This window comes from Cucurbita pepo, chromosome LG01, assembly GCF_002806865.2.
Source record: "Cucurbita pepo subsp. pepo cultivar mu-cu-16 chromosome LG01, ASM280686v2, whole genome shotgun sequence".
Classification (NCBI taxonomy): domain Eukaryota; kingdom Viridiplantae; phylum Streptophyta; class Magnoliopsida; order Cucurbitales; family Cucurbitaceae; genus Cucurbita; species Cucurbita pepo.
The window spans coordinates 15,304,722-15,327,209 of record NC_036638.1 but is presented as its reverse complement, the minus strand read 5'-3'; the positions used below and the strand labels follow the sequence as shown (position 1 = coordinate 15,327,209).

Here is a 22,488-nt window from a genome sequence, read left to right as displayed (position 1 = left end):
CTGAAGGGGTGGATTGTGAGATCCCACGTCGTTTTGAGAGGGGAACGAGTGCCAATGAGAACATTGAGTCCCAAATGAGAGTGGATAGTGAGTTGCGGAGGAGAACAAAACATTCTTTATAGAGGTGTTGAAACTTCCTCCCCAGCAAATGCATTTTAAAAACCTTGAGAGGAAGCTCGAAAAGGAAAACCCAAAAGAGATAATATCGGCTAGTGGTGGACTTGGGCTCGGGGCATGGATTTGAGATCCCACATCGATTGAAAGGAGGAACAAGTGCTAGCGAGGACTTTAGGCCCCAAATGAGGATGAATTGTGAAATTCCACATCAGTTAGGGAAGAGGAGTCCCAAATGAGGATAGTTATGAGATGCGACATTGGTTGGAAAGGAAAACGAAAATTGTTTATAAAAGTGTGAAAACCTATCTCTAGCAGACTCATTTTAAAAATCTCGAGAGAAAGTTCGATAGGAAAAAGGAAAAACTAAAAAAAGGACAACCATTTATTTAAAATATTCATACAAGAATTATCGATCCCTACCAAACCCATCAATTTATGAAAAGAAATCAAAACACAACCAAATGGCCTTACCCAAAATAGTAATAATATTATTTTAAAAACAATCCCTACATCAAAACCTGTGGCCTCTTGACTTCTCTTGAAACGAGGATAGGAAGGGAGCCTTAAATTTAATACTCCCAAACAAAGAACTCTATGAATATTCACCGTTGACAGCTGATAAACTGATAGGACAACAATAAATGAAGCAATATTTTGCTCAACGCAATCATGAACTTTAATACAACTTGATAACCTATTCATATTCTTCTTAACAAATGTATATTGCACAACTTTGATGCAATTTAATCAATAAAAATGAACTCATAAAGGGCAGTAAATGCAACAAATTTGTGTGTGCTTGAACAATTCTTCTTGTAACCTCTATTTTCCTTGTATATTCTTAATTTATTCACTTGTACTTGTAAATCACAAGTCTCTAAAGAATCTGTTGTTGACCCCAGCCCTGTACATATGTAATTCTGTAGCTGCAGCTGTTACACTGACCTCCATATATGCTGGAACAAACAGAACCTCACCCTCTTGAAAAGTAGTTTCTTCAGAATAGCCTGTCACAATTGTCCCTTTTCCAGACATTAACAGAAACAGAGATGGTCCTGGGACAGAGGGGAAGGACACAGATGCAGCTACTGGAAGAATACAGCGATCAACTTCAAATTCATCGAACGGAGGGGCGTACTTTCGTGTGTATTCATTCAACGAAACTCCTTGCAAAATTTCGGGAAACCCCTGCGCGTTGCAGGAACTGATTATGAGAAATATTGTCATTGACGCTCTAAGGCGCAGGGCAGGGCAAGCTTAGAGGAGGTAAAAACCAAGAGGAATGAGTCAAATTTTGTTTCAAAACCAGATTAGTATTCCCACTAGCTTCCCCTATCTCTCAATGGATAACAATGATGTATTAATATGAATGGAGTCCTTCGATATCGCACTATTGAGGCGTTTTTCACTACTTTCTGCTGGTAAGCAGTAGAAAAGGCAAAAAAGAGGTATGACTGTAGAGGGGCCTTAAGAAATGAGGACAGGGAAAACAAGAGCCAATACACACTAGAATCGAAGCATTATAAAACACCAGCACATGTATAAATTTTGTGATACCTGTTTGTAGTTGAGCATTGAAAGCAGTGCTTGAACGTCTCTTTTTTTAGAGGTAAGGCCGGCACGAACAACATTGTCAGAGGTTGCCATACACTCGATGCATTCCCCAGATATATATGCATGGGGTTCATTCGGACCAAGATATAACGCTTCGCCTGGTTTTAACTTCACATAGTTTAGAAAAAATGCTGCTAGTATACCGACATCAGCAGGATATTGAGCTTCTAGTCTGAGAACCAATTGTTCTTTGGTAGACAGTTGCCTCTTCTGATAAAAAAAAATGTAATGATATGAGAAGTCTCAAAAAGTAAGAAAAAAATTGTGAACACAAACAAACAATACTTTGCAGAGTTTGATGAAGCGCGGAAGAACAGGTTAAGCTAAATAAATCACATAACTTGCTAATGATGATCGATGTTAACTGAAATAACTTTAACTAGAATGTGATCTTGCTCCTGAGCGGTCACCATCTATTAGAAAAAGGCTTAAAGAGGTTCTTATATCCTACTAATTACCAAGAATGAACTGCTCAGGTTGGCAAACATGGGATACTCTACAATGCTCTAGATAGACCATCTATGCATTGGTTCATCAATTCTGTGTGCCTGTTTACATTATCCCTGGAATCATATCACCAATGGTTTATGATATTCAATGTTCTCCAAGCAATAAACAATCGGAAAACTGTGAATATTAATAAATTGATTTATTGATTCCACATGGTTTAGATTCTAGAATAATCCATACTGAATGAAAATTTAATAGACTCAGCTATGCATTTCTAATTTTTCTTACCTAAAACTTTGTCATGCTAAAAGCTAAATATTTGTTGGACGATTATTGGAAGGCATCGAGCAGTTGATCGGTCCTATTGGTTGTTCAAGTTTTAGATCTGCCCTACATTAAAAGATCCCCACAATGCTAAAACATATAAATCAATGTCCTGCTACAAAGTGTAAATTTTAACCAAAGAGAAACGCTGCACTTGCTTCGAATCCCCCACCCCAAATATTGTTGAACTAAAGAAAAAAAAAGAGCTTATTATATAATGATGTGTAAAAGAATTCACCAGCCACCTTTAAATTCAGATTAGCTGCTTTTCTTCCATCAATAATTTGCATAAGCATACAGTATTAGAGACTGAAACCTTCTACATGGTTAATGTTTTAACATAACAAATCTTGAGAATAAAACATAACAAGTCCTGCTAAGAAGATAAGTTGCAGAGATATATAAGTTCAGTTACCTTTTTCTCCAAACTAAGGCGCCTTTTTAGTTTACATATAGCCTCACGAACCATGGCCTTGTTAGATGACATGATCTGACTAAATATGGACTCAAAAAGTGATTTCACTTTCTCCTTCCCATTTTGCTCACTATCGTGTGAGAACTTCTCTGCATCTGCAACTTGGACTAATTCTACTATCTCAGGAACGCTACTCAGCACCCCCTTGAGCTCCTGAAAATATAATGAAATAAGAACAACCAAAGGAATTTATAAAGAATTTTCATTCATTTTGCGTAACAAGAACAGAGTAAGAATCATTAAGATGTTTTCACTTGACCATCAGGAAAAACAGGAATATTTGTGCTGAAAAGAAGTTTTAAGAAAAAATTCAAAGCCCCGGAAGAACTACCCTTTGCTACTATTTTGTTGTACCTTAGAACTGATGAACCCACAAAGAGCCTCAAACCCAGTCAATGCTAAAGCCATTTCTGGCTTGTGATTGTCATCTTTATAGATGCTCGGTTGAGCTTCGTGCAAAGCCCTCGCTAACTCTTTATCCGGATGAGCCTGAATGGATAAAGCCTTCTCTACCGACAGCACCTATGCTCCCAATAAGAAATCATCAAGTTGCAGTCCAACTGAGCTCTAAACATTAACGTCAAGTAAAATAAGAACGGTAATTGAGGTTCGTGAAACTAATTGAACTGACAATTCAAAGAGGTGGAGCACAAATTCAGTAGATAATTCTTTACACAATTTCTTATTCGCTTACGAAACATTAATATCATTAAACAGCAAATTCTCAGCATCCTGATTAACTATCACCGACACAATGTGGATTTTCTTTCCATTAAAGTGATCTTGAAAGGAATCAAGTACACCGACAAAACACATTTAGGATCTAAGAGAGAAGAAACCGCACCTTGAAGAGGAAGGGGAGATCGCCTCCCCATTTCCGCGCAACCTTATCACCAAGCACAGCACCCGGATCGACCGTGATCCAGTCCTTGAGACTCAAGGGTTTAGATCCAATTGCAGCGGCATTATAGTCCCGTCCAAAAAAAACGAAAGACGGACCCGATTTATGCGTTCCAATCCAGAACTCCGCGTAACATTCATCCGGATCGGCACTGTAGGAGCCCGAATTGAGCAAAAACATCCTCGCAACTTGTGAATTACACCCTAGAACCCCCCAATCGTAGTTTTGCACACAGCATTTGAGACGAACGAGACGCCTCCTCCTGTCGGCGCCTATCAACCTCTTCTTCTTCCTTTTCTTCAATCTCTTATCATCTTCTTCGGCCATTGCTCATCACCAAGAAAAACAAAAATGGAGGTAAATCAAAAGCCTCAGAAGAAGAAACTGAGAGTCTCTTGGGATTTGAAGGAGGTTCAGGATCCTGTGTTCGTTATAACTTATATAAAGCAGAGAAAGATAGAGAATGAGAGAGCGGTTAGCATAGCTGGAGCTAAGTCAGCTTTTCAGTCCGTCTCCATTCCGAAATGTCGTTGATTCTCGGTCGGGTTAAACCGGGTTTTATTTGACCCCGGCTTAATCCGACCCGAGTAACCGACAGATGACAACTACCTCCCCCTCCCATTATTTTTATATCACAAATAATTTGTAATTTTTCTTAACCATGTAAAGCAGTCGCACACGTGGCCTCTATTATTCCACGTAATTTACGGGTGCGCCTATCACAATTATATTTAATTTGTACTAAAAAATATATAATTAATGTATTATAATGTCATTGTTTAAACATTAATCTCATGGATTGTGATTTGTGAACGCTTTCTAATATTTTTAATTTTTAAATATTTTATTTATTTATTTATTTTTGGTCCTTGTTTTGATCTCCCTATGCTTACCCACTTGTTTTGGTATGATTGTGATCAATTAATTACAAACCCAGTGTTTTTTTTTTTTTTTTTATATAATTAATCTTAAGTTTTAATAACAATATTCATATTAAATTCAATAAATAGCATGTAATCTAAAAGGGAAGAGAAAGGCAAGACACGAGCCTCCCGAGTAAATACCATACGTGTAAAATACCAGTGATGAAAGAAGCCCTTCTCACTTAAACTCAAGCATTTACTAGAAAGAAATTATCTCTTCCATCCCAAGCGTATTAGATACTTTTACTTAAAGTGACAGTTCGTTATTTCTTATTTAAATTTTAAAAAGATTTGACTATTTTATAAGACCGTAGTATTTTTTTTCTCCATAAAGTCAACATTTCAACTTAATTTATGCCTGATTTCATTATGCAGATTGCAACGTCATCAAAACAAGGATGAAAAATATTATTAAAATATAAAATAGGTTATAAAAAGAATATCTCTTATAGATTCATAATAATATTCTCAAGTATATTTCTTGTTCCTTTCTGTCCCAAGTCCATACACACATTGGTTAAGAAAAAGAATTACAAAAGTAAAAAATAATTTTTTTTTTTATAAAAAAAAAAACCCTTTACATAAAATAATATTTATTTTGTAAATGATCCGTTGAAATATGATTTTGGTGTTTGTACTTAGATTTTGATTTCATTTAAACCCTTATTTAATATGGTAGAAATGAATTAAAATAATGGTTTTCCAAAAAAAAGAAAAAAGAAAAAAGAAAAGAAAAAGAAAAAAAAGAAAGTGGTGGTGGGGCAATAGGAAATTTATTATAAGATGAAGGAGTGGTAGGTGATAAAGCAATTTGTGATGGTGGGGATGTGGAATGAACAAGTCCATTTAAAAAAGGGTCCCTTTCTGAGTTTGGCAGCTTCCTTGGCTCTCCACCACCTTTGCCCTTCTTTCCTTCCTTCTTGGATTCTCACCCAATTGCACAAATTTTAATTCAATTCTATTCTATTACTTCAATTCACAACGCATGTGTGAATAGAATTGAAACATTTTTAGATCTAATTCAATCGTTCGAATTGTAAATTTTTTCAATTTTTACACCAACATAACTTAATCATAATTTTTTTTTTTTTTTTGTTGAGTTAATCCCTTGATTCAAAAGTTTATTTATTTTTAAAAATTTAATTAAATTTTATGAGTCTTCTTTAATATATATTTAAAAAATTTAATTATGGTGAGATATTAAATACTCAATTTTTTCTTTTAAACTCAAATTTTTGAACTCTTATGGAGGGTCTTAAACGCCAAATTTCAAGATAGAATTAGAAAAAAAGAATAATTAGAAAATTTGTTGGGAGTAAATTGACCATTTTAACCCGCCTTTCTTAGGTAGGGGTCCGTAACAACCATAATTAGAGTTTAAGAAGAAAAGAATATAAAAAAGAAAAGAAAAAGAGAAGAGAGAAGAGAGGGAAAAGAAAGGACTCCAAGAAGGTAATTTAAATGCCCTTCAAAAAGAAGGATAAAATGGTCATTTTATCAATTTTTAAGAAAATTATCCGATTTCTAGTTACTTGTGGAGGAGGAGTTTTAAGATGCTCAAAAAAGTAAAAGTAAAAATGACTTGAAAGGGATAAATAATTTTATAGAAAAATTTTGGATTATAAAATATTAAAAAAGTGGCAAATTACTCATATACCCTTGAGCTTCAAAGAGATTAATCATATCTTCATTTTTCACAGTTAGATCTTAGCCACATTTGAGTACTTTTTAGACAAAAAAAAAAAAAAAAAAAAAAAAAAATTAAATTCAACGTTGGAATTCAAAAATGAAGGTTGACGAGCCATTGATTGGTGAAGATATTTTCAACAGAAAATCTAGAAAATTTAACATTAAGTTCACGAAGATTTTGGATAAATCAAGACGATGAACTATTGGAGCAAGAATTGAGCTAAGTCGAGCCTTCAATTGTGAGTTATAGCTTCTGAGATTTTAAATTTCTTACTCTCAAGTTCCTTTCAAATTTGAGAGCTATAATCCATCATTTCTTTCAAACTTGTTTATGCATCTTCTAAATAAGATTGTCCACAAGCATTGAAAATGCCACAAATCTATTTTTTCAATTTGGATCATCGTTAACGATTTTAAGAAAAAGCTTCAAGTATGAATAGCTTGAAGTATGAATACAAGCGTATATTCCAATAACTTTCTATAGTCGAGGAGTGTTTCTTACGAAGGCTTGGAAAGGCAATAATATAAGAACTACGAAAATAATAATAATAATAAAATTATTAATAAAAAAAAAAAAAAAAAAAAAAAAAAAAAAAAAAAAAAAAAAAAAAAAAAANAATTGTTTATTCTTATTTTGTGTTTTACTGTGTTTTTTCTGCTGTAGTGCTGTTGCAGGCAGCTTTTTTACCGCTGAGGCGTGCTTGGTAAATACCAAAATGGTAAAAAAATATGTTACTTTTACCTTCATTTTCAGTCCAATGAGTTTGTTTTCATTTCTTAGACTTTACTTTTCTAAAATAACCAGCTTTACAAATATTATTTTGTTATGTTCTTCCACAAAAATGTGTTTTGTTTATTATCTTAATCTGTTCAACTTTTTTGTCCCATTATAAAGGTAAAACTATCAAGGTAAATCCTATTAATCCTAATTTTAAAATTATATATATATATATATATATATATATATATATATATATATATATATATGTGTGTGTGTGTATATGTGTGTATATAACCGTATTTAAAAGAATTAATTAAAAGAATTGGAATATTGATTTTACCAGTGTAAATTGATTTACCAACGGTAAAAGATATATGTTGGGGTAAAATTAAAATATTTCACGGCGCTTTATCCAAAAGAAAAAGAGGGGAAAATGAATATTATGATTATGATTTTTCAATCAAAGATGGGATAATTTGGGGGTTTGGGCAATCAATATGATTAAGCCAAAATAATAATAATAATAATAAATAAATAAATAAATAAAGTTTTTCCATAGACCTCTTATAAAACTTACACTATTCATCCCAATATTACATAGATTCAAACTCACTCCTTTCAAGGCCATTTCAGTAAGTTAATTTCCAAATTCACTCTTTTCATCACTTTCATCCATTTCACTACAAATCATGCAATGATGAGTAGAAAAAAATAATAATAATAATAAAATAATATAAAATAAAAATAATAAATAAATATATATATATATAGGGATCAGAAACTTAGAGAAGTAAAATAGGGTGAGAACCCTAATTGAAGTTCCAAACACAATTTAGAAACAATGGAAATATGAAATTTGATTTTTACTGAGTTAGTTAAGTTTATTCAAAATAGATGAAACTTTGATATAAGTGAGAACGAATTCAAAGGATGAAAGCAAGCAAATGTAGAGCTATATAGAACTTTGGTCAAGGTCAACCAAGTAAGTGACCTTACTATCGGCTCGATCAGAAAAATTGTTTACTGTATGATGACACGTGCCCAGTGATCTTTGCATGTGTCATGTAGACTTATATTATATGATGATGATGTGAAATTATATGATATAACGATGTAATGATGATGATGCTATGATGATGTGACTTTATATGATGATGATGTGAGCTAGTATGAAGTTATGATGATGTTATATGATGTTATGATTATGTTAATGTTATATGATGTTATAAAGATGTTATATTATGATGATATGATTATGGTGACATGATGATGTTATATGATGATGATGACGACATGATGATATTGTGATGTCCCACATTGGTTAGGGAGGAGAACAAAACACCCTTAAGGGTGTGGAAACCTTCCCCTAGCAGATGTGTTTTAAAGCCTTGAGAGGAAGCCTAAAAGGGAAAGCCCAAAGAGGACAATATATGATAGCGGTGTGCTTGGGACGTTACAAATGGTATCAAAGCCAGACACCGAACGATGTGTCAGCCTTCTCGCTATTCCCTGAAGGGAGGTAGACACGAGATGATGTGCCAGTAAGGACGCTGGCCCCTAAAGGGGGGTGGATTTGTTGGGGGTCCCAAATCGATTGGAGAATGGAACGAGTGCCAGCGAGGACTCTGGGTCCCGAAGGGGGGTGAATTGTGATGCCCCAACAAGTGTCAGCCTTCTCGCTATTCCCTGAAGGGAGGTAGACACGAGATGATGTGCCAGTAAGGACGCTGGCCCCTAAAGGGGGGTGAATTTGTTGGGAGTCCCAAATCGATTGGAGAAAGGAACGAGTGCCAGCGAGGACTTTGGGTCCCGAAGGGGGGTGAATTGTGATGCCCCACATTTGTTGGGGAGGAGAACAAAACACCCTTTATAAGGGTGTGGAAACCTTCCCCTAGTAGATGCGTTTTAAAGTCTTGAGGGGAAGCCCGAAAGGGAAAGCCCATAGAGGACAATATCGAATAGCGGTGTGCTTGGGTCGTTACATTTATGATAACGATGAAGCATGAAAATATGATGATATAAGATGCATGATGATGATATGACTTAATATGATGTTATTCCATATATAAGATGATGTGCATGTACTAAATGTCATGATACATTATAATGAAGAGTTTGCTAAGACACAACCCTAAATGATGTTAATCATGATAATGTATGCAGACTAATACATCATATTACCTAGAGTACGATGTATAGGATAATCAACCCTAAATGATGTTAATCATGATAATATGTGAGTGATGTATAGGATTGTGTCATAAAAACAATTTAAGATGAAAACTATAGATACTTCATGCATATTATGTGTTCATTTACATCAGGTTACTTCTCCATTTGTGATGATGAGTACGAATGCATATACAATGGTGATGATGATGATCATCATCATGTCTTGCATGACATTTGAGGATCTGCTGACCTCCAAACATCCGACTATGGACAACTAACCCGACTATTATGGCCTAGGGGGTGCGAACCACTTGGTGGACTCACGCTCGCACGTGTGGCTCGTGAGTAGGGAAGTACTACATATCCAATTTTGCTATGGTGATGATGATCATCATTATGTCTTGCATGATATTCAAGGATCTGCTGATCTCGAAACGTCCGACTATGGACAACTAACCTGACAATTATGGCCCAGGGGGTGCGAACCGCTTGGTGGACTCACGCTCGCATGTATGGGTCGTGAGTAGGGAAATACTACACATCCAATTTTGCTATGGTGATGATGATCATCATCATGTCTTGCATGATATTCGAGGATCTGCTGACCTCCAAACGTCCGAATATGGACAACTAACCCGACTATTATGGCCCAGGGGGTGCGAACCGCTTGGTGGACTCACGCTCGCATGTATGGGTCGTGAGTAGGGAAATACTACACATCCAATTTTGCTATGGTGATGATGATCATCATCATGTCTTGCATGATATTCGAGGGTTTGCTGACCTCCAGATGTTCGAATATGGACAACTAGCCCAACTATGATTGCCCAGGGGTGCGAATCGCTTGGTGGACTCAGGCTTGCACATGTGGGTCGTGAGTAGGGAAATACTACATATCCAATTTTGTTCGAACTGGAGGCCACCTCTGTGATGGTTTTAACAATAGGTCCCTAATCCTGGGTTGCATGTGTTTGAATTCTCTGGCTCCAATAGTGGGGGTCATTTACTGAATATTTCTTAAAATACTAATGTCATATGCTACTTTTATATTTCAGGTAAAGGCAAGGCACCCCTGTAAGATTGACTGCGACTCAGTTAAAGACCATACCACATGCATAGGGTAATCGTATTTAATTTCATAGACTTTAGGTTAGTATAGGGCTTTACTATTTTATTTTTATCATTTTAACATTTCTTTTGTATTGTTTTAAAAATCGTTATTTAAATATGTAAGTCATGATATTGTCTTATAAAGATGTTTTAAAATGATTATTTCTGTTTAAGAGGTTATGTTATGAAGATGGTAGCGACTTTAGGTTAGTTAAAGTCTAGGGTTGTTACAAATAACCTCGAAGAACGGTTTTTAAAAGGACATAAGGTATGTTCAAGGTATCAAGCTATGTGGATCAAATTTAGAACCCAAACCAAGTAGAGGTATAATTTAAGGCTTAATAGAATAACACTAATGACCCCTAACCATGATAGTCTTGACCTTGTGTTCGAGTTATAGTAAGGAAGATCTTGTGGAATGTTGAAGAACTTTTGCATGGTTGGAATACTCAGAGATAGTAAGGAAGTCTTGCAAGTTAGGGTTTCTACAAAGATAGGGTTCTTACTCTTCTATTTATTGCTTTGTTTTAATTCATAATAAAATCAAAACGGTTCCAAATGCTTCCGCGGATGAAGAGTTCATTCCCTTCAAATATACATGACTAGAACGTGAGTTCAATATGGATTAAGATGTGAAAAGTTACCAAAATGTCCCTACGATGAGATTTGTGATAAATGCAGTTTTATATGCTTTCCACTTCCCTAGAAAGAAGGATAGGCCATTGTGATCTGTGCTCCAAGCGATTCATGAATGTTATCTCCTCATTGAACTTGTTTGTATACTTGTATGTATTAGTTTATGTTTATAGTACGTTAGGTGATTGACAGGATATCTCCCTGATAAGCTTGTACGAATGTTTAGAATATGTATACCATGCTCTAGATGATCAATAGGATGATCTCCCAAGTAAGGCATGCACAAGAGAACAAAGCTATGTTTAGGATGCTACAGCTAAAGCGGTTTACATGTTAACCCAAGTCAATACGTTTCTAGTAGATTCTACACCTAACATTGTGAGATGCGATCAGAGGTATAGACCTATGTGTCCTAGAGAGTGGATTAGCTTGAGAAGTTGATCCTAGACATCTTGAAAATAAGAAACAAGTTTTAAAGCGCCTAGACGCACCTAAAAATCTAGTAGACCACCACGAAATCAAATAATGACAATGGTAGACTTGGTGTCATCAGTTTAACAGTACCATTAGGGCTTTCGTTACCCTTTCCACTCCAGTACCAGTATTGAGGAGCTAGGCCTAGGCCAATTAGGGTAGGGCGCCTTGAAAGAGAGGCATGGAGCCATAATGCTTGACTCATAAGCTGACAAGTATAGAGGGTCACTCCCTAAAGCATCTATATGGTTTTGTGGGAAAGGTTCCCAACTAACCTCCCATCATGATGAGCAAACCAACCCATACCATATAATCTCCAAGAAAGAGAGAGTTTTACGAGGTAGTGCCTCAATCCATGACACCAGTTACATACTGCCTAGACAAAATAAGCTACATATGTTAAAGAACAGGACAATACTTTGCCATAAAAATGAGATTTGTCGTTCAATAAACCCGTGATGCTAGTAAGGGATCAACCTTCCCTGAATCCAGAGTGAGTCCATGAGCAACTAAAAGTACCACTTGAAACTTCAAGGCACCTTAGATGCGTAGATAGTAGTAAAACTAGGCTCGAACTTCCTAGAGCCCAAAGTAAAACTTGTGGATATCTATTAGGTTAAAGATACGATGAGAGCCTATAAGTGTGTTGCTTACTAAATATTTTTATACGCACTCCTTTCCCCTTTATTTTTCAGGTGTTTGCAGGCTACCAGTCGAGGTGGAGAGTGTTCAAGAGCTGTGCAGCCACAAAGATGTCGTTCAAGAGTATCGATCCCTTTTTATATTTTGAGTAATTTGTATTTCAATTTGTAATTGTACCCTAAACAACATTTACGGGTTTATAGTAAATTTGAACAACATTGTCTTATAATTGAATTTTATTTAGTATTAATTTTAATGTTATTATTTTTATTTGATTTAAAATTCACCCTATTTTATCTTCCATTTTGTTTTAACTTTTATTTGTATTTGGTTTTTGTCTTTTTTTAGTTACATTAAAAAAAAAAAATAATAATAATAATAATTAAACTCTTATGAGGTTACCAATACAAAAGGAGTCTTACACCCAACATATTGGTATCACATGAGCTAAACTAAACTAATGGTCAATTTACACATTCTTGCCTCTTTTTGCTCAACTCATCCATTGGATTGCTCAAGACCCTACACAATGAATCTAAATACCCTTAAAATAAAATAAAATAAAATAAATAAAAGATCATAAAACGACCACGTTTCCTCTGAAAGTTTTGAGCCAAAAATACAGTAGACAATGTTGTGGATGGGATTGAAGCAAAATGTAAATTTGGTAAAATTATATTAAATGTTAATATTTCTTTTTTTTTTTTTTTGAATAATAATCATAAATTATTTATGCATCCTTCTCCAAGTGCCACTGCCTGGCCCTTCACTAGACATTTGTGGCCCCATCCCCATTTTTGTACCCACATTCCAACCCCTTTCTTTGCAACCAATTCTGCATTCATCTCTGGTGGGCCGCGCCCAAATTGGTACCCCCTTCAATGCCGCTTCCATTCATACCCACCGCTACTTCCTCTTCATTTATCCATTCCTTCAACCCCCTTCCCTTTTCCTTCCCTTTCTCCGTTACTTCCTCTTCCTCTCACATAATTCATATGTTTGGAGAGGAGAACGAAATATTCCTAAAATCTCTTCTTAACAAACGCGTTTTAAAAACGGTGCAGTGTCTATTAGCGGTGGGGTTAGACTGTCACTACCTCTAACTTTCTCTTTGTCTTTCTTGTCAACTACTTTATCTTTCACTGCCTACAAGAATTTGTACCCACTCGAATCCAACCCCTATTCCGATTTCTTTGATTTGCTATCTCGAAGCGGCTGCCCGACTGTTGAAGCTCGCAAAAACAACCATTTTTATGAATGGAATTTGAAAATTACACTCTTATTAAATACCATATGCTTTTCCTCTTGCTCAATGATTCTAACGGTTAGTTTATTTAATCTTGTATTAACCGTAATTAATCTTATTTACTGTTTGTATTTCAATGTATGTCAGTTGAGGGAAGTAATTAGCGGTTAAGGGTAGTTATTAGCGGTTAAGGGTAGTTACTAGCGGTTAAGGGTAGTTACTAGCGGTTAAGGGTAGTTACTAGCGGTTAGTGTGGCTATTCTGTCTATATATGTATTCTGTAACAAGTTGAATAATGAGAAAGTTGGTTTATTGTCTCTTTTAGTTGTATGAGTGTTTTCTAACATTTGGTATCAGAGCTTGGTTACATGCCAAAGATCATGCCGAGAAATAATAACAACACTGGAGAGAGAGGAGAGTCGTCGAAGTTTGCAACAAAGGAAGGTCTGGTAACACTCCAATACCCGACGTTATCGAGGACCAACTACTCAGCATGGGCTATGAAGATGAAGGTCTATTTGCGTGCTCAAGGGGTGTGGGACGCAATCGAATCAACTGAGTCTCTAGATAGTCTTGATGAAAGGAAGGATCAAATGGCCTTAGCAGCTATCTATCAAGCAATCCCTGAAGAGATGTTGTTTTTGTTAGCAGAGAAAGAGACAACAAAAGAAGCATGGTAGACGTTAAAAACTATTCATGTCGGTGCTGAACTGTAAAGGAGGCAAAGATCCAAACTCTGAAGATTGAGTTTGAAATTATGAATATGAAGGAGTCCGAGACTATTGATGATTATGCAGCAAGGTTGACAGAAGTTGTTAATAAAATACGTACTTTTGGAGACAAGTTTGAAGAGGCATACTTGGTGAAAAAATTTCTCCGCTCAGTACCTCCTAAGTTTCTTCATATCGCATCGGCAATAGAGCAATTTGCCGATTTAAAGGTGATGACCATGGAGGTAGTCATCGGCCGTCTTAAAGCATATGAGGAACGGATCGGTGGCAACAAAGAGAATGCTGAGCACGTCTTATTGACTCAAGGAGAATGGAAAGCAAAAGAACGTAACGACAATGGAGGCCATAGCCGAGGGCGAGGTCGCAGTGGTCGCTGGAGAGGGAGAGGCCATGGTCGTGGAAACGACTCGTTTCATCAAGAGAAGAAGGCTGACAAGAGCAAGGTAAGATGCTACAATTGTCAAGGCCTAGGCCACTATGCCTCAGAATGTCGGAAGGTGAAGTGTTATAATTGCCAAAAGATTGACCATTATGCATCCGACTGTAGATCGAAGAAAAGGGAGGACCATTATGCATCCGACTGTAGATCGAAGAAATGGGAGGATCAGGCGCACTTGGCTGAGACGCAAAGTGATGAGGATGAGCCAGCCTTACTTACAGCACAAGTTCGTGAAGTCCGAACTCTCGGTTCACCAGAGTTGACGGAAATGGCTCTTTATGAAGAGAAGATTGTCCCGGAAGAAATTGAGAAGAAAAACAATATTTGGTTCCTAGATACAGGAGCCAGTAATCACATGACTGGTTGTCGAAGTTGGTTCTCGGAATTGAACGAGTCAGTGACCGGCACGGTGAAGTTCGGAGATGGATCACTTGTAGAGATAAAAGGACGTGGAGATGTGAAGGCTGCGTCTGTGAAAAAAACAGGGAAGATGATCGATGAGGAGAAAATCGATGGCACTGTGAAGTTTGAATCCGAGGAGAAGAGCGATGGCGTTGTGACGGAGGTCCAGAATGTGGCAACGGAGGTAGCGAAAGTAAAGGAGATAAAAGAGAAGGACTGTGACGGCGAGAAGAAGGAGAAGGAGGACGGAAACAATGGCTGTGCTATTGAAAAACAGGTCGCCGGAGAAACGAAAGCAGAGAAGGAGAAGGAGGCCATTGTTTCCAGCAGTGCAATTGAAGTGGCACAGGTAATTAAACCTGTTGAGGAAAAGCCATTAGCCGGACAAGTAGAACAGGTAATTAAAACTGTCGATGAAAAGCAGTTGCCCATTGAAAGGAAGACAGAGAAGAAGGAAGGTGGAGATAATTGCGGCAGCTTTCATCCTGAGAAGCGGAGTATATTCGTCAGCTGCGTGTCAAGGAATATGGTTAGGACGTTTACTGAAGGAATTGCATGGGAAGGAAGTAAATTCAGTTCGTTTAAATATTGATAACAAGTCTGCTATAGCATTAGCGAAAAATCCAGTTCATCATGATCGCAGCAAACATATAGACATGAGATTCCATTTCATTCGTGAATGTGTGCAAAAAGGAGAGATTGAAGTGGATCATGTAAAAACTGAGGATCAATTGGCTGATATACTTACGAAGCCATTAAGACGACAAAAATTTGTGGAGCTTCGAGAAAGAATTGGTTTGAAGAATGTAAGAATGTGAAGATCGAAATACGAAGATTAAGGGGATGATATGTTAGTTTATTTAATCTTGTATTAACCGTAATTACTGTTTGTATTTCAATGTATGTCAGTTGAGGGAAGTAATTAGCAGTTAAGGGTAGTTACTAGCAGTTAAGGGTAGTTACTAGCGGTTAAGGGTAGTTACTAGCGGTTAAGGGTAGTTACTAGCGGTTAGTGTGACTATTCTGTCTATATATGTATTCTGTAACAAGTTGAATAATGAGAAAGTTGGTTTATTGTCTCTCTTAGTTGTATGAGTGTTTTCTAACATTAACTACTTAGAAGTTTGGGTTTAAAATTACTAATAAAATTACCATACTAATCTTTAGACAGAACCATCTTTGAACGTGATGGGGAGAAATAGATGATAAAGATGCTAGGAGTTACTATTATAGTCTTTTGTTTTAAATATAGTTCTAGTCTTTAGGGAGTCCTATTCTTTGAGACTGATTAGTCGTTTTCTTTGTGACTTTAAGTTTTTTTTCTGCTGATATTTTTAGGTTATTGTAAAGGCTATAAATGTCATGCTTAGAATTAATAAAACTGCACTTAAGATCCAATTATTTATGTTCTCTGCTCTAACAATTTACTGCTGAACTTATCAATTGGTTAGAGCCAGCTGGAAAGAAGTTGCAATCTTCAAGCGATCAAACACGGAGAGAATGAGCGACGACAAAACATTAACGAAAATTCCTCACTTCGATGGTCATTATGATCATTGGAGTGAATTGATGGAGAACTTGCTTAAAGCAAAAGACTTATGGAGTTTGGTGGAGAATGGTTTTTCGGAACCAGTAGAAGGGACAAAATTGACTGCTACACAACAAGAATATCTTGAACAAATCTTGGACCGTCGCACATCCAAGATTGTTTGGGACTCAATGAAGAGAAAGTTTGGTGGAAACTAAAGAGGGAGGAAATCACTTTTTAATGCATTAAGAAGAGAGTTTGAGATTCTGAAGATGAGAAAGGATGAAACCATCACTGAGTATTTTACAAGAGTGATGCAGGTTGCTAATAAGAATAGAAGCAATAGAGAAGAAATGCCAGAAAAGAAAATGGTAGAAAAAATTATGTGCACCCTAACTGACAAATTTACATACGTTGTAGTATCCATCGAAGAATCAAAAGATATTGATACTATGTCCATTGATGAGTTACAAAGTTCGTTAGTGGTGCATGAACAGAAATTTCGATGCCCCAACAACAATGATGAAGAACAGGTGCTGAATGTTGTAGGTCAATCTAGTACAAACAACAGAGGGAGATGAACGTACTGAGGATGAGGGCGTGGAAGAGGGAGAATAAATTTCAACAAAGCAAATGTTGAATGTTATAAGTGTCACAACTTAGGACATTTTCAGTATGAATGTACAAAGTGGAAGAATGAAGCAAATTATGTTGAACTTGACGAAGAAGATGAGATGCTGCTGATGGCCTATATAGAACTCCATGGATCAAAGAGAAGTGATGTCTTGTTCTTAGACTGTTGCTCAAATCACATGTGTGGTAATAAAAACATGTTTTCAAGCTTAGATAAAACTTTTATTCACAGTGTCAAGCTTGGAAATAATACTAGAATGAAAGTGTCTGTAAAAGGTACTGTAAAATTGTTTTTGCAAAAAAATCGTTATACCATTGGAGAAGTATATTGGGCACCTGAACTCAAAAACAACCTTTTGAGCGTTGGAGGACTTCAATAAAAGGGAGTAGATGTACTATTCAAAAATGGAATATGCAGTATTTATCATCCACAGAAAGGGAAAATAGCAAAATCAATTATGAGTGCAAGCTAAATGTTCATTTTGCTTGCAAAGTCATCAATCACAACAACTGAAGGGAGCTGCCTCCAAGTCTCTAATACAAATCAATCAACACTTTGGCACTATCGTTATGGTCATCTCAGCTACAAAGGCTTTCATATCTGAAACATAAAAATATGGTGGAAGGTTTGCCGCAAATTGTTGATCCAAGCATCACTTGCAAAGCATGTATAAAGGGCAAACAACATCAGACTCTGATTCCAAAACACATTCAGTGGAGAGCAACTGAAAAATTTGGACTTGTTCATGCTGATTTGTGTGGTCCGATTACTCCGTCTTCAAGCAGCGGAAAAAGGTATGTGTTGTGTTTTATAGATGATTTTTCTAGGAAGGCATGAATGTACTTTCTCCTAGAACAATCAGAAACATTTTACCATTTTAAATGTTTCAAAATTTTGGTGGAAAAAGAAGTTGGAATGCCCATAAATGCCTGAGAACAGAGGAGGAGAACTCAATTCGGCATAATTTAATGACTTTTGCAAGCAGCATGGAGTGAATAGACAACTGACCACAGCTTATACTCCACAACAAAATAGAGTAGCTGAACGCAAAAATCGTACAGTGATGAACCTGGTAAGAGCTGTGTTAACAGAAAAGAAAGTACCAAAGAGATTCTGGCCTGAAGCTGTTATATGGGTGAATCATGTCTTAAATCGGTCACCAACTCTTGCAGTAAAAAATGTAACACCAGAAGAGGCTTGGAGCGGAGTAAAACCATCAGTTGGCTATTTTCGAATTTTCGGATGTGTGGGATATGTTCATATTTCAGATGCTAAGAGGAAAAAGCTTGAAGATAAAAGTGTAAGTTGTGTTTCATTTGGAATCAGTGGTGAATCCAAATGGTACATAATGTTTGATCCTGTAGCAAACATAATCATAGTTAGCCGCGAGGTCATTTTTATGAGGATCGTGAATGAGATTGGAAAAATTCTGAAAATGAAACTGATTTAGATTGAGGAGAAAGCATTGAAATTTCAATTGCAATGGAAGAAGACATAGAACAACACATGTTCAACTTCATCGATTAACTCAGATGGTGAAATTGAACCTATTGTTGTACCTGTTGCTGAACCTGCTGCTGAAATCGAACTAGGTTTGGCTATAAGGGAGGGCAGAAGTCGACGCCCACCTATATGGTCAACTGATTATGTTTCCAGTGAAGGTTTGTCCGAAGAAGATGATGTTAACATGCATTTTTTACAAATTCAGATCCTGTCAAGTATGAGGAAGCAGTCAAAAACTCAAAGTGGAGGATTGTTATGGATGAGGAGGTAAATCCATTGAAAAAAATCAGACCTGGCACTTAGTAGCTCTACCTGCTCGTACTAAGAAAATTTGGGTAAATTGATTTATATACTAAGCTAAATGAACTTGGAGAAGTTGACAAATAAGGCAAGATTGGTGGTAAAAGGATACACACAAGAGCATGGAATTGATTACACTGAAGTTTTTGCGCCGGTAGCTAGAATGGATATTGATTGTGAGGATGATCATAGCTTTTGCAGCTCAAAAAGGCTAGAAACTTCATTAGTTAGATGTAAAATCAGCTTTTACACATGGAGAATTGAAAGAAGATATCTTTCAACCAAGAGGGTATGAAAAAAGGAGAAGTGAACATATGGTGTATAAGCTCAACAAAGCACTCTACGAGTTAAAACAGGCACCTAGAGCATGGTTCAGCTGAATCGAATCCTACTTCATCAAAGAAGGTTTTGAAAGCAGTTTTAGCGAGCATACACTCTTCATTAAAAGGAAGAAAGGTAACATTTTGATCGTAAGCATATATGTTGATGATCTTTTGTTTACTAGCAATGATGAAACATTACTGGTAGAATTTAAGTGTTTTATGAAAAACATTACTGGGAGAATTTAAGTGTTTTATGAAAAAGGAGTTTGCTATGACTGATCTAGGACAGATGAGGTTCTTTCTAGGGATTGAAGTAATACAACGATCAAATGACATTTTTATATGTCAAAGGAAGTATACAATTGAGGTTTTGAAGCGATTTGAGATAGAAAATTACAACTCTGTCTGTACTCCCATTGTTTTGGGACAAAAAATTGGTAAAGATGAAAATGGCATTAAAATGGATGCAACTTTTTTCAAACAAATAGTAGGAAGCTTGATGTATCTCATTGCCACTCGTCCTGATCTTATGTTTGTTGTCAGTCTAATAAGTCCTTTTATGGCTTGTCCAACGCAACAACATTTTACAGTAGCAAAAAGAGCTTTGAGGTACTTGAAAGGTATAGTTAACTATGGTGTATTCTACAAAAGGGGAGGAGTGAGTGAGCTGATCGGTTTTACTGATAGTGACTATGCCGACAACATAGAAGACCGCAAAGGCACTTCAGGCTATGTGTTTATGATGAGTGAAGGAGCAGTGGCTTGGTCATCTAGAAAGTAGCCTATAGTCACTTTATCAACCACATAGGCAGAATTTGTTGTTGCTGCTGCATGTGCATGTCAAGCTGTTTGGATGAGAGAATACTCAAGGAGATCGGTTCTTTACAGACAGAAGGAACCAAACTTATGTGTGATAATGCTTCAACCATTAAGCTGTAAAAAAACTCAATTCTACATGGTCGTTCTAAGCACATAAGCGTGAATTTCATTTTCTTAGAGATCTTACAAAAGAAGGCACTGTCAACTTAGTGTTTTGTGGTACTCGAGATCAACTTGCTGATTCGTTGACAAACCCTCTCAAGTTGGAAGCATTTAAGAGCTTGGTGTATGTGATATTTTCGACTTAAGCTAATTCTTGTCAAAAAGCTAGAATAAGTTAGGGAGGGAATGTTAGGAGTTACTGGTTTAGTCTTTTGTTTTAAATATAGTTGTAGTCTTTAGAGAGTCCTATTATTTGGGAATGAGGGAGAGAATGTTAGGAGTCACTGGTTTAGTCTTTTTTTCCATATAGTTCTAATCTTTAGGAGTCCTATTCTTTGTTACTCAGTTTTTTTTTTCCTGCTAGGCTATAATAATGTCATACTTAGAATTAATAAAATCGCACCTTAGATCCAATTGTTTATGTTTCTGCTTTAACAATCTGTTGCTGAACTTCTCAATAGATAAGTTCTAACTGACCAAAATCACGTGAGTGAGAACAAACCATGCTAAAAGAATTTAAATCAAATCAAGATAAACAACACCATGATTAAATATAAAACAAAATTTAATTATAAGACGGTTATGTTCAAATTATTACAAACCAAATTATTACAAACAAAAAATGGGTTGGGATAAAATTACAAAACTAAAGACAAAAGACTCAAAATATAAAAATAGACCAACATTCCATTATGACTCCCTTTGTAACTGCATAACTCTCGAACGTTCTTCCACCTCGACCGACAGCCTACGAATTCCTGAAAACAACCATCCTGAGTCAACCACCAATGTAGTTCCAAGTCCCTCTTCAAGATTGACTTATGGAATCGTGACCTCAACTCTTACCCATTTCTACACACAATAGAAATAATCTAACATCTACCTATGTAGTACCAAGTTTCTTTTAAGTTCGGTTTATAGGATCGTGGCACCAACCTTGACTTGTTTTTAAACTCAGCAGAAACCTTCGTCTTAACATAACTAATTGTGTAGTCCCAAGTTCCTCTTTAGGATCGGTTTGACAGGATCGCGGTGCTAGGGTTATCTCGTTTCTACACTCAATAGAAATATTTACCTTTAGATAAATACCTATGTATTCCTAAGTCCCTCTTCAGGATCAATTTACACATTTGCGGTTTCAGCCTTGATTTGTTTCTACATGCAATACCTGTCTTTAAAGCTATCGAGTTGTAACCTATCTTTACAAAAATAATTTTATTGTAATTTTTAATCAACCACATGAAGAACTTAATTGAGTCCAAAATTGGTCTAAAACACGTAACTTACCATTTCATGACATTCATCAGATTGCTGCCTTCTGATCTGATTCGACTTCTGCTTCCTGGAAGTTTAAAATTTCTTCAACAACAAAACAAAAAATAAATAAATAAAATTAAGAACCTCCTACAAATCTAAGGAATAAAATGAGAATAAAAACTTAAAATCTTATCTCTCGTTCTTACTCGAATCTTGACGGTAAGCGATCTAAATATCCACATTGAAAGTTGTCGTGGTTCTGAGCAACTTTCGTGAAGATACTTTGGCCAAAATCGGATTTGTGGTGGTCGTATAGGAGCTCCCCAAATTGTTCCATTTTTCTTTCCTTTTCTTTATTATGTTTCTTTTCTTCTTCCCTAAACTCCTTATTAGGCACCAAATAGATACCTAATTAGGCGATAGAGACAAAACTTCTAAAATAGGGTTGGCTTTCTAATTTTTCACTTTTTTTTTTCTTAAATTTTAAAATTTTTTCTTTTTTACACCATCATAAATTTCAACTTCCAAGTCCATCAATAGTATCTAGAAATTTTGAACTTTAAGATAAAATCGAAAAATTAATCCTCATCGAGTCTCAGGTTTTACAAACCGGCACTATTTAAGTTTTATTGTAAATAGGGAATGGGATTGAGATATAAGTTCAAATAAATACAAAAAGACTGAAACTACGCAATCAGGATTGGCCTCTCGAGATGATTTCCTGTGTGAATGTGTAACTACCGAGCAGTCCCCCACCTCCACTTGTGGTCAATAGTCACTTAAAAAGAATGAATAATAGGTTGAGTATAAAAATAATCAGTGAGAAACCTACTTGTACGCTCTCATCGTATCCTTATCCTAGTATATTATCATAGATTTTTCTCTAGGCTCTAGGA

The 22,488-nt window shown here is 36.1% G+C and overlaps 2 protein-coding genes across 2 annotated transcripts; both read right to left on the bottom strand.

Annotated features, from left to right (window-relative positions):
• Positions 1-669: 669 nt before the first annotated feature.
• LOC111776514 (mannose-6-phosphate isomerase 1-like) lies at positions 670-4,489 on the bottom strand. Its single transcript, XM_023655984.1, has 5 exons — positions 3,825-4,489; positions 3,335-3,502; positions 2,921-3,133; positions 1,675-1,941; positions 670-1,305 (listed from the first exon to the last, which is right to left on the bottom strand). Exons 1-5 carry the CDS (start codon positions 4,206-4,208, stop codon positions 985-987), a joined length of 1,353 nt encoding a protein of 450 aa, XP_023511752.1. The 5' UTR covers positions 4,209-4,489; the 3' UTR covers positions 670-984.
• A 16,454-nt stretch (positions 4,490-20,943) lies between these two features.
• Positions 20,944-21,929, bottom strand: LOC111800177. The gene is made up of 3 exons (XM_023683805.1): positions 21,799-21,929; positions 21,623-21,677; positions 20,944-21,093 (listed from the first exon to the last, which is right to left on the bottom strand). The coding sequence occupies exons 1-3, from the start codon at positions 21,927-21,929 to the stop codon at positions 20,974-20,976; spliced, it is 306 nt and encodes a 101-aa protein (XP_023539573.1). The 3' UTR covers positions 20,944-20,973.
• Between the last annotated feature and the right edge of the window lie 559 nt (positions 21,930-22,488).

What these genes read in the sequence shown, in the direction of transcription:
- LOC111776514 (XM_023655984.1), bottom strand. Translation starts at nt 4,208, where the DNA reads ATGGCCGAAGAAGATGATAAGAGATTGAAGAAAAGGAAGAAGAAGAGG. An exon ending in ATCTCCCCTTCCTCTTCAAG is followed by an intron (nt 3,503 to 3,824) that starts GTGCGGTTTCTT and finishes TTGGGAGCATAG; the next exon opens with GTGCTGTCGGTAGAGAAGGC. An exon ending in GCCTTAGTTTGGAGAAAAAG is followed by an intron (nt 1,942 to 2,920) that starts GTAACTGAACTT and finishes TTTTTTTATCAG; the next exon opens with AAGAGGCAACTGTCTACCAA.
- LOC111800177 (XM_023683805.1), bottom strand. Translation starts at nt 21,929, where the DNA reads ATGGAACAATTTGGGGAGCTCCTATACGACCACCACAAATCCGATTTT. An exon ending in CGCTTACCGTCAAGATTCGA is followed by an intron (nt 21,678 to 21,798) that starts GTAAGAACGAGA and finishes TTAAACTTCCAG; the next exon opens with GAAGCAGAAGTCGAATCAGA. An exon ending in CTGATGAATGTCATGAAATG is followed by an intron (nt 21,094 to 21,622) that starts GTAAGTTACGTG and finishes GGTTGTTTTCAG; the next exon opens with GAATTCGTAGGCTGTCGGTC.